Source organism: Centropristis striata, chromosome 7, assembly GCF_030273125.1.
Source record: "Centropristis striata isolate RG_2023a ecotype Rhode Island chromosome 7, C.striata_1.0, whole genome shotgun sequence".
Lineage (NCBI taxonomy): Eukaryota > Metazoa > Chordata > Actinopteri > Perciformes > Serranidae > Centropristis > Centropristis striata.
The window spans coordinates 14,506,621-14,518,970 of record NC_081523.1 but is presented as its reverse complement, the minus strand read 5'-3'; the positions used below and the strand labels follow the sequence as shown (position 1 = coordinate 14,518,970).

The window sequence follows — 12,350 nt, the reverse complement described above, 5'->3', positions numbered from 1 at the left end:
GTGTGTGTGTGTGTGTGTGTGTGTGTGTGTGTGTGTGTGTGTGTGTGTGTGTGTGTGTGTGTGTGTGTGTGTGTGTGTGTGTGTGTGTGTGTGTGTGTAAATTCCTTCAAAGTTGGCCGACTCGCCTCCGGCTCAGTGGTGCATGGAGCATGGTTTGTGGTGCTGCCATTGACAAGGACATTTGGACACAGCCTGAGCCGGATTTTCTCTTTTTTCTCTTCTTTCTCTCTTAATCCTTGGTTCCTTGTTTATGTTTATAACTTACAATTTATGGTTTTGATACGGAGCTGCAAAGATTAATCAGTTGGCTTTAATGCTTAATTAGATATTGACAGAGAGAATGGAAGGGGGAGACATGCAGCAAAGGGACCTCGGTTGGATTCAAACTTGGGTCAGCTGCAATAAGGACCAAGCCTTATAGTCAGGCGGCTTAGCATAATAAAGGGGACACACCGGACAAAAGCACCACGTTTTTTCCACATGCTCTCCATCACCATAAGTTATCATTTTTGATGGGTTCCACTTCATCAAGATTGCGGATCAGAGATAACAGCTATATAAAGCCTATGAGAACCAATATATCTTCCCAAGCCACTTAGAAGGTCTTGGTGTCAAATTATACATTTTCTGGGTCAAGGAATCCATTAAAGCTATTGGGAATATCACTAGATGATTATTTGATCAAATAAATATGTTCATTATGGCCGTGTATTTAGGTAATATCCAACTGCATTCCTAAGCAGTCTGACATATATTAATAAAGGTTATGTACAGTGCATGTATTCTGAAAAATGGATAACATGCATACATATAATTTAACTTTATAAGCTTCACTTTCTATTAGTGGTATGTGCTCTACCAGTGAGCCACCGGAATGCCGCAGTTTCAGTAATTTTTTTTAGAAAAAAAGGTCAATATTATCTCATTCCATCTTCTTAAATGTGAAAATGTCTACTTTCTTTACTCCTCTATGACAGTAAAGTGAATATATTTGAATTGTGGACAAAACAAGACATTCTGGGATGTCATCTTGGGATCTAAAAGTAAAATATCAGTGTGTTCAAAACATAAAAATCAAAAACATAAATCCAGGCTAGAATGTGCCTTTTCCTCTTCTTTTCCTCTCCTGTTATAATTAGTTATTCTCTCCCCGGAAACAGACTCTTATATGAAAAAAAAAACCATCTCAATCAACCAGCTGACTCCTATAAACAAACACTTGACCTATAAAATTGAATTCTCCATTTGTACCTTGCAGACATGCAGTCGTTAAGCGCTATCTATGTTTATGCCGTTGCTGTAATTTGGTCTCCTTTCTTTCTGCAGTCAAGAGTTCTGTAATTGCTTTTCAGTCAGTGAAAGTGTTTATTTAATGACATGCTTATTTGTGTAGCTACATTGTGTTCAACATCCACAGAGTAGATTTTACATGACTCCAGACTGATCATTATCTTCATCAGTATAAGTACACTCAATCACATCTGATAATTCTTCAATCTGGCAGTGATTCTAAAGAGAAATCTGCTAGTAATCACCTCCGTCCCTTTTAATATTATACTATTATTATTGCAGCAAGTGATACTCCAACACATGCCAGAATGTTACTTATTGTTTTAATGCTTTGGAGGTTTGGTTTAGAGACATAATTTTCCTGTTGCATGCTGTTTTTTGTTTTTGATTTGCAGCTGTTAGTGTAGCTTTCACCACCATGCAGAGCTAGTGTGGTTATATCCCAAGAAGCAAGTTAGTTTTTCCAATACTGTGGTTAATCAGAAACCACACAAAACCTCATTTTGAAGTGCACTGCTTCCAACCGAGAAGCTGCGTCCAAATGTGGACTTTTATGTCCAAACTAAATTCATTTCTCTCCCACTGCGCCTCTGTTGAACAAAGTGTGGGACACACGCTAACAGAGACAGGTAGGAAGGAGGAAGGGGGTGTGGAAGAGAAGAAAGAAAAGCCGATTGAGGACAGTGAAGTGGAACGGATAGAGTGTGAGAGAAGGTGGAAGAAAATGAGCAGTGAAAGTATAAAAGCTTAAATCAAAAAGAATAAAAAATTCATACGAATCAGGCAGAGAGAGGGAGGGAGACGATAAATGAGAAACATCAGAGTAGGAGAGGAGAAGGTGCATTTATCAGGCAAAGAAGGATAAAGGGAGGGTAAAGGGAGCATTAGAGATTATTTGTGGGGAGAGTGTGAGCTTTTTAATGTATCACTTAAGAGAACGAGCACACACGTACACATACTCCAGCAGTCTGGCAGATGTCGCATGGCATGTGTTCATTAATTTATTATAAGCCATATTATAAGTATGGGTTTTTGTGTATGTGTATGTGTAAAGGAGACCTAGTAAGCTTTTCCTTCTTTTCTATCTTCTTTTTTCTTGGCTGCAGATGTTGTTAATTTCTCACAAATCTTGGACCAAGTTCCTGCTGGAACATGTTTGATTTTGTAGTTTTTATTGCTTTTATTGGTGATTCTTCATGGCAGAAAGATCTGCTATACACCATTATAGGCTGTCTTCTGCTGCAAACCGGAAATACCTGGCTCATCTGACTTGGCCCCCTAGATGTGGAAGAGCCACAGAAGATCTGGGTAACTTTTTTGCTTTGTGCACCACTGAGCAACTTTCATAGGAATCAACTGGGCCCTACACCCAACGCTGTATCGGGGCAGTTCATTCCTATGAAAGTTGCTCAGTGGTGCACAAAGTAAAAAAAGTTTGACTACCATGTATGAAGTTCAGATCCCAGATTTTCTATGGCTCTTCCGCATCTAGGGGGCCAGTTAGACGAGCTGTTTCCGGTTTAGCACTACGCTGTCTTGAAAAAAATCATTCCATAGTTTGTGACGTCCCAATGTAAATGTATATTAAAAGAGTTTCTGGGCCCCATGGCATCACATGAGGGACCCTCAGTTGTAATTCCACTGTTTAGCCAATACAAAAATTGGCTTGAAAGCCCAGCACTAGTCCTGGGGACTTTGTGAGGGCACAGGTGCTACAACGGAGCGTCTATGAGAGAAGGTGAATAGAAATGCAGCAGCCATGGGTAGTATAAAAGTATTTTTCAAACATTAAAGCCGGTAAGCATATTCAAGTAGAAACCAAAAAAACAGCTCTGAACCTTAAAAGGAGCATAATAGGCCCCCTTTAAAGACCGACTTACTGATCAGTATTCCTTGAATTGAAGCAATTGATGTGCAAATTCATGATTCAAAGGTGTTTTAGCTTGAAAAGGAGCGCCGGCATTAACACTCAAGGTCAACCCGGCTTTGCTTTTGCTTGGTCTTTGTTTGATTCTTGGATCCCTTTGTGCTCTCTCATCCCTCTAACCTCATATGTTAGTTCCTCTCCTCACTGTCTACTGTTTTAACTTCATGCATGCAGTGTTTTTGTAGTGCTGACAGAGTGGAGAAGGGCTTAGAGATTTGTTTAAACTCTGGACAGCATCACTAGAAGTGGAGCCAGACAGTTAGGGATTGAGGAACCTTTCACTGTCTGCATGTGTTTGATTTCTGAGTGTGTTTTTCCATGTGTCAACTTGTGTTGACGTGTGTGTGTATGTGAGTAGTGCATGAAAGTATTTTTGCCCCAGATAAGCCAGGTCAAATATAGTTTAATAATGTTGTATTTTGTCCTTTGAGACAGCCGTCTTGAGGAAAGGGACAGTGGCTAGAAATCTGTATGTTTACATTCGTGTGTCTGGGGTCTCTCATTTGGGCTGAAGACGTTCAGTGTTTGACAGATTCATTTTTTATTTTCTCACTTGAGATGTGCCGCTCCCTTTGTGTGTGTGTGTGTGTGCGTGTGCGTGTGCGTGTGCGTGTGTGATTGTGCGTGTGTGTGTGTGTGTGTGTTTCCACTAAATGATTCAGCATCGTCATGTCTGCTCAGTGGGGGGCGGGCTCATCGGTAAGAGGGCAGAAGGCCCTGAGTTTAAATATTGTCCATGCCATCACTCTCCCACACAAACACCACTGAACACAGACTCCTAAGTGCTTTCAGAGACGCACCTCAATAATGAATCCACAAGAGATCTGTAATCTACTGCAGACTTACTCTCTTGATGTCTTCTCCTCCTCTTTATTTCTCCTATTCTTGCCAAAATGCTCTCCTTTGTATTGCAATTTGTTAGAGAAGTCATGCCTATTCTTCATATCCCTCCATTCACCCTTTGCACTTGTCTTATAATGTCTTTCTCCATTTGCCAGAGACAAGATTCCTTTCAAATGTATCGTTATCTGTAATTTAAGGCTCATTTATCTTACGCTCTCTCATTTTTTCCCTTCTCCACCATCCCTCATCCTTGCAGGACAGTGACATCCAGAAAAAGATTGATCATGAGATCCGAATGCGCGACGGGGCCTGCAAGCTGCTGGCCGCCTGCTCCCAGAAAGACCAGGCGTTGGAGGCGGCGAAGAGCCTGCAGACGTGCAGCACTCGCATCATGGCCTACATGTCGGAGCTGCAGAGGATGAAGGAGGCGCAGGTCATGCAGAAGGTCACGAGGAGGTCGTCGGACGCAGGGCCAATGGACGACAGGCTACCATGCAAAGGAAAAGTGGCCATATCAGGCAAGTAAAACCTAACTTCATGGAATAATTGGTCAATATTTGGACATGCGCCAGCAATATAGGGATTTCTCAAGTTGTGTTGTATGAATGACTTATCTAGTCAAAGGACAAGTCAACCCCCATCTGTCAAGTCCACTGCCATCTAATGTGAGTAATACACTGACTATGGATAACTACTCATACAAACCCACTTCAAAAAATCCAAACTACCCCTTTAAAGGGAAATTTAATCTTTCTGATCCCTTTAGTGTTACAATATAATGCAGAGCTCCTGCTGTCAGGCAGAGGCTGACTTGCAGATGCTGCCCATTGCAATATGACAGCAGGCAGCAGTCAGATGAATTGATTATGGAGCTACTCTGTTTGCATCGCAGACGCACTGCAGAGATAATTCACACAAGGGAGCAAGACCACAGGCTTTTTTAACAAGTTGTTCTTGTTTTGCTTGTTTTTAGAACATGATGAGAAGGTAAAATAAAATAAATATTGATGAGATGTGAGACTGGGAACACGTGTGTGTGTGTGTGTGTGTGTGTGTGGATGTGTTTGTGGGCGGAGGTTGATGGGGCCACTGCTTCATGTCTGGTACCCAGCTGGAGAGCATACTACACACACGCACACAGACAGTAATTAACTGTGGATACTTTATCCAGAGACTGAAAGCAGAACGGGTAGGGAGCCACACAGTCAGATACGCATATATCAGTTAGACAGTAAGGGTGATTAACATTTTTGTGGTCTAATCCCTTGTCTGTTGTCGTTACAGATCTTCGGATCCCTCTCATGTGGAAAGACACAGAGTACTTCAAGAACAAAGGAGGTGAGGAGCACCTTTGTATGCGTGTGAAGAAGTTCATTGATGGAGTATTAATGATTTATGCCTGGAGGAGTTATTAATGATTTTCTTCAGAGGGAAATGGTCTGTAGCTTAACATGGTTATGAAATTGCTAATTCAACAATGTTGAATGTGAGTAAAATCTTTGGGTAGTCCCAGGGGTGAGTGTGGGATTCCTTGTGACTAAAGAAAAAAATAACCTTTTATCATGGCTTGAGGGTGAAGCACTGATGTGGATTTTGAGTTTCATATTTATAAAAAAAAATCTGCTGAGCTATTGAACTAAGCAGAAAGACCATACAACATGATGCTTTTTCTACTCTATGCAGAGTCCATAGTGCAGTTCCTAGAGCTGATTATTACAATCTGTTAAAGCTTTACTAAATATCTCAGTATTTTCCAGGAACTGATTTTTCTAGACATAAGAAACTCCTGGCAGCACACCCTGACCCACTGTTCAGTCCTGCTGGCTTTGACTCTTGGCTCTGAGAAGCAGCAGCAGCATGCAGGTGCTGAACTGGGTCATTATTAGTAGGGCATTCAAAAACAAATGAAGTCTGTTGTTCATTTAAGAAAACTCCTCTTGAGTCTTTTTTTCCTGTGGAATATTACTATGAACCAGGTCACATTTTAATGTACCGTAACAATAGTAATCTTGAGATTGAATATTTGCTATCCCACCTCCTCTTGATAGAGTCAATGTGGGTTAACTCCCGTGCAGTCATTATAACAGTCTCAGAGCTCATTCTCTCCCTTGGCAACTTGAATGGAATTAATCTGCATGACCTGTGCATATAAATGAACTCAAGAGACAGGTAGTAGACTCTTAACAAAGCTTAATGAGGCTGTTAGTCAAGGTCATTAAGCACACCGAGACATAAACTGAGCCCCGGAGGTGAGGAGGAGTAAAGCATGTTCCTCCGTCACGTGTCCAATCACATTTTAAGCAGTGTCGAGCTCATACTTGGAATAATGATTGTGAATATTAAGTGTCAATGGGCCGTAAACAGGGAAGAACATAAGCAGGAGTAGACCACCTCTCTCAGCCATCTCAGTTGTAACCTTGGATTTTAATGAGAAGTGGAAAAATGAATGAATTTGTGCAGCAGAAACAGAAGAAGAAAAAACACAATTAAAGAAAGATAGACCACCAGGGAACACACTATTTATATTACTTTTCAGCATATTCATTACCCATAATTATAGTGACAAAAAAGGGTACTACTGCTTTTTTAAAATGCATGCTAGTTTCTTCAAAATGCATATAGAATGCAAGAGTTATTGTTACCCAGCTCGTTGAGTTTTTTCCTTCAGATTTTAACGGTAGGCGAGGGTTCACTGGGAACAGTCATTACTGCAGTACACAGAAAGAGTTATATGTACTGTAAACATGAAACTCATGTTTGATCTTTCATGTAAAGTTGTAAACGGAATATAATAAACATTGCATTTCATAGATACAAAACATGGACTTTGCTTCATTGAATGAGAAAATTCAAATCAGTCGTGAACAGCAAACTATTTATCAGATATTTTATATATATATATAATAATTGAGCCAAAGTGAATGAGAAAAACTGTAAAAAAAACAAAAAACAAAAACAAAGTTACATACGTCTTGGAGGTGATGCTGTTTTGAAAGCTTAAAAAAGTTTTCAAGTGATGCAATTGACTGAAAGTTGTTGAAATGTGACAGATTTTCTTTTTCCTCTTTTGTTTTGCCATTCCACCTCGTCCTTTGTAGAGCTTCACCGGTGTGCAGTGTTCTGCCTGCTGCAGCTGGGTGGAGAGATCTTCGACACAGACATGGTGATAGTGGACCGGACACTCACCGATATTTGCTTTGACAACACCATCGTATTGTAAGTCATCTATCTGCCACATAAACTGTAACACTCACACACAAAACACAATTATGTTCATCATGTGTGCGTCATTTCCCAGTAATGAGGCGAGCCCAGGTTTTGAGCTGCGGGTGGAGCTGTATAGCTGCTGCTCGGAGGACGACTACTCAGCAGGGAGCACGCCAAGGAAACTAGCCAGTAAACTGAGCTCGTCACTGGGGCGATCAGCTGGGAAGAAGCTCCGGGCAGCCATGGAGCCCGGGCCCTGTAGTCCTGTAAGCAATGGAGGGGCATCTCCTCTTCTGCTGCCAGTTCCCTCAGTGCCGTAAGTTAAATATGAGCGAGTTTACATGTTGAATAGAGAGAGAGAGAGATAATATATTTTTCAGTACAAGTATCTTTATGGCAGCGATTTTTCATGCTCAAACACAGAATAAATCTCTGCCCCCTCTCTTGTGTGTTGACAGGGGCCCCAAGTACCACCTCTTAGCTCATACCACCCTGTCACTGTCACACGTCCAGGACAGCTTTCGCACACATGACCTCACCATCTCAGGCAACGGTGAGTGGCGGCTTCCATCAATCTGTCTCCCCACCATCTTTCTCTTTGCTCTGCCAAATCAGCCATCTGGTTGTTTTTTTGTGCCTCTCCCACTCATCACTGTTTCACTTTTCCTGCATTCTAATAATTTCCGTAAAACCAAGCCTACTGTGCGACTTCTCGTCCGCCCCCCCCCCTTCTTCCCCTTCCTCTCTGTCCTCCTATGTTCTCTGACAGACAGCCATTGTCAAGGTCACAGTAATAAAGGCTGTGCTAGTGAGGTGACTGCTGTGTAAAGCTGTAATGATGCAGGCTAACAAGGGCCCAGACCCTCAGACAGACAGGCCCCTAGTGTTTTATTCATTGGCCCTTCAGCCTGCTGTAAAGTTTCATTGCTGCACTTCATGACAATCCCTGCAGCTGCCAGTCTTTTACACCCCTGTGCCTCGTTTTGTGTGGTAAAGGGGGGCAGTATGACGAGGGGAAGAAGTGTGTGTGTGTGTGTGTGTGTGTGTGTGTGTGTGTGTGTGTGTGTGTGTGTGTGTGTGTGTGTGTGTGTGTGTGTGTGTGTGTGTGTGTGTGTGTGTGTGTGTGTGTGTGTGTGTGTGTGTGTGTGTGTGTGTGTGTGTGTGTGTGTGGACATGACTATTCATGTTTGTGTGTGAATTTTGAATATCGTGTGGGACTATTTTTATTTATTCATGATGTTTATTTTTGCCTATGTCTCTCTCTCTCTCCCTGTAGAAGAGTGTTCGTATTGGCTGCCACTCTATGGCAGTATGTGTTGCCGCCTCGCAGCTCAGCCTCACTGTATGACCCAACAGATGATGAGTGGATGTTTAAAGGTTAAGGTACGTTGGCAAGTGTGTGTGCCCAGCAACAAGGGGACTATTCCTCTCAGAGATTCAGTAAAGTTTTGGCTTTTATTTGGTTTATTTCTGTTTTCTCCTCCTCCTCCAGTTCCCTCTCCTCCTCTGTATGTTGTAGTCTCTCTTTGTGTTTCTCTCCTTATCTTTTACTCCACACTCGATTGATCTTTTTCTCTACCTCGCAGCAGTTGGGAAGTGACCCTCAGAGTTGGACAAAAGTGTACGCCGTTCTAAAAGGAACAAGCCTTTTCTGCTACCACCGGCAAGAAGATGTGGAGGCTAACGTTGAGCCAGCTTTCACCATTGCCATCAACAAGGTCAGGAGAAAAACACTCCCGGAGTTGATCCAGCCTTACAGAACCCATACAGTTGTGCTTTTTTGGTAATGCCTGAGGCCTCTGTAGCATAGATAGAAAGGAATCAGCCTGGTGGATTGCTGCCAGTTTGGATCTCAGGCCAACTGGTAGACTGAGCCAAAAAAGTAAATAAGGAATGAGCACCTCTTTTAGTTACTACTACAACATATTAAGGTGCCCTTGAGCAAAGCACTCAGTTGCCCCAGTAGAGCTGCTTGGAAGCCAAGACTTGAAAACTGTATTTCTGTTGCTCAGCTCTCAGGTGTAGCTGTGTAAATGTTCAGCAAGGCTAGAAAAGGGCAGGCATGTCTGGATAAAAGGCTTTAAAGATTTAAAAACGAACCTGTTCAGTATATTCTTGAGTCTTTGCAAACACAATAAAACCCAGCAGTCAGCCGTATCAGACCAGGAATCATATTTCTCTTTCAATTTTCCAGGCACCAAAGTGAAGAACAGTCAGTCAGCCAGTCAGGTTCTTGATCATCTTATTTCCTGTGTCTGTGTCTGAGAGTTGATGCCTGTGGGGCTTCTCATTCTTTCCATCGTGACTCACTCAGTCTTTTGTAGCCTCTGACCCTGAACTCACAGCTGACCTAAAGCCAAGTCAGTCAGATCAGATCAGGTCTGTTTGATCCTTTTGTTAGTAAGTTGTCTCTTCTGAGAAAGAAGAAGGAATGAGGGCAGTGTGACGAATGGATGAATGATACAACACTGCCATCTAGTGGTCACAACCGGACACATTTGGAGTAGAAAGAGGATGTGGGAATTGGGAATCTGCACCTTTTGTTGGCTAATTGCTGAAGGGAAATGGCTTGGAAGAGGACTAATTAGCGGCTTTATTAGTGAGGGCTTATTTTCAGTGGGGATTTACAATTACAATTTCCGTAATGATCACTTGTTGCACCACATAATTTTGTTCATTCAGGAGTGCTGGCATTCATGCATGATTGTAGTCATTTTGTGGCAGATGATGTATTCTTTGTCGCTTCCGTGTTTCAGGAGACCAGAATACGTGCGTCAGAGAAAGACCCTCAAAGTAAAGTTCAGAATATCTGTATCAGTAACCAGTACGGCGGCGAGGAGGTCACGCACACACTGACAACAGACAGCCGTGAGGACACACACCGGTGGATGGAGGCCTTTTGGCAGCATTTCTATGACATGAGTAAGTACTTGCTATGCTCTAACATAGGAAGTGTGCCATACATATAGTCTACCACAAATACTGCCATATAGGGCTGTACAATAAATCAATATGTGATAAAAATCGCAATATGGGCGAGTGCACTATTCAAATCGCGGTGCAACAATTGCTAAAGTCATAAAATGTGTCAAAATACCATTCTGATTTAAGTATTGTTGTGTTGCAGAGATGTCCTGGCCTACAAATTTTATTTTTTAAACTTTAGAAAAAGTCTTTAAGTTTAGATCCTCACAAAAAATCACCCCATGGTAATTTGAATTTGTTTTTCAGTGAAAGTTAGAATAATGAAAATGATGATTCCCTTAATATTGTTTTTTGCCCTACTATCAAAGCTATTGAAGGTGGAACTATTGTATGATAAATTGAATAAAGTATACCTACTTCTATATTCTGGATCTGCTGCTTGGTGCGTTGAAAGTGACAGTTTGTCTCCAACTAACAGGTCAATGGAAACAGTGCTGTGATGACTTAATGAAAATTGAACTGCCATCGCCAAGAAAACCAGCTCCTGTCACACCAAAACAGGGTTCACTCTATCACGAAATGGGTAAGACCTCTCCCTGATTATATCTCTGTAGATATGCAATTTAAAAAAACAAACATTTTTGGTCACTTTTAGCTGAAAAAATAAGTGTAAAAATGAAAGTGAAGGCAGGGAAAGAAAGCACTGTGCCTGTATTGCATGTGACTGTGTGTAGCTTTAATTCCTTGGGTCCATGTGCATGAGATATGCTGTCACAATTAAATTTTTCTGTCCAATATCTCAAACTCACACTCTGCTTTACTTCTCTGAACTGTAGAATAGAATGGGTCTTATCTCTGACACGCTGACTCACTCTCTGTCTTCTCTTTCTCTGTTCCTCTTTGTCCTTTCCAATTTTCCTTGTGTGTCCTGAATCCATCACTCCTTGGCTGTCTCTTTTGTCCTTCTTTATTATTTCCTTGTGTCCTCGTACATTATTCATGAGCAACGCCACATTTTTCATCAACTTCCACTATTAATTTTTAACGCTTGAATTGCCTTTATCCTTGAACGAATCTTTATTCTCCTCTCATCATGCCGTTGACATTCATTTCCTTAATAAACACGCATCAACCCTTAATTGATTTTCCTTTTTACCATCAAAACACATAAAAACTGAACACCACCTGTTGCACATCTCCTATCCACCACTTCCCTCTCGCCAACCTCCCTCTCGGTTTTCCTAACCCCCCCTTGGCAGCCCCTCTTGCTACACCCTCCTCTGAGGGTCTTCTGCTGCAGGATAACGCTGTGTCTGCTGAGATTCGTGCTCTGCTCTCATCCTATTACAACGACAGGTGAAGTAACAGGAGTAGGGCTCCATATAAATTATGTTGTGGTAAATGAGTCAGTATCACTATAAAGTACCTTTTGGTGTCCTCAACAGAATCGCTCAGTCATCATGAAAATGTAACAAAATAATGAAACTCTGAGGTCTTATTGTAAATGGCTAAACATTTACACACATATCAGTACACTGATAAGTCTCCTAAAATGTGTTTCCTTCATTTTATACAGTTTTTTTCACTGGATGTATGTGATTTTGGCATCTCCCACACACTGCTCAGCTTAGTACAGTGTGTGTAATTAGTGGTTAAATGATACTAATTTAAAAATAAATACATGGTTGTATTGTCCACAAAAAGGTATTTGATAAAACGAGTCATTTTGATCATATATATTCTATTTTTTACAATCAAATCAAACATTTTTCATGTGTCCCTGAAATTGCAGTCCACCCTGTCATTATAGGGAAACTGCTCCTTTAAGAAACCCCATGATGCTCTCAGTGACATTTTTCTCATCAATTTGTCTTTCTTTAATGGAGTCTGAAACAGTGGCTAGTTGCGGAACAAGTATTTACCCTTAAATTTCGTAATTTTCATGATATTATGTGTGTAGCTTAATGTTGTCAAGCTTAACATGTCCACCCTGTCCTAGTGAAATATCAATTCATATAAAAACCTTTCTGAAATTTGAAATATATTTGCTAAATAGTACACATTCAACTTGCTAACTGAGTCATTTTGCTAACGGAAGGTCCATCCATGCTAGATTAAATGCTAAAATTAGCCAAAAAATGTAGAGTGGACATATTTT

General features: G+C 41.3%; 1 protein-coding gene across 8 annotated transcripts in view; it reads left to right on the top strand.

The window, feature by feature from the left end:
• rtkna (rhotekin a) overlaps positions 1–12,350 on the top strand; it is a 71,589-nt gene that overhangs the window by 54,906 nt on the left and 4,333 nt on the right. For 4 of the 8 annotated variants that reach the window (XM_059337098.1, XM_059337100.1, XM_059337102.1 and 1 more), the window contains exons 2-10: positions 4,317–4,578; positions 5,345–5,398; positions 7,159–7,276; positions 7,359–7,583; positions 7,726–7,820; positions 8,544–8,650; positions 8,854–8,985; positions 10,024–10,189; positions 10,671–10,775. In XM_059337098.1, coding sequence (XP_059193081.1) covers positions 4,317–4,578; positions 5,345–5,398; positions 7,159–7,276; positions 7,359–7,583; positions 7,726–7,820; positions 8,544–8,650; positions 8,854–8,985; positions 10,024–10,189; positions 10,671–10,775 — 1,264 coding nt within the window. Of the gene's footprint in view, positions 1–4,316; positions 4,579–5,344; positions 5,399–7,158; positions 7,277–7,358; positions 7,584–7,725; positions 7,821–8,543; positions 8,651–8,853; positions 8,986–10,023; positions 10,190–10,670; positions 10,776–11,451; positions 11,553–12,350 lie in introns of those variants that run through there. The other 4 variants (XM_059337103.1, XM_059337105.1, XM_059337104.1 and 1 more) reach the window with 4 other exon arrangements.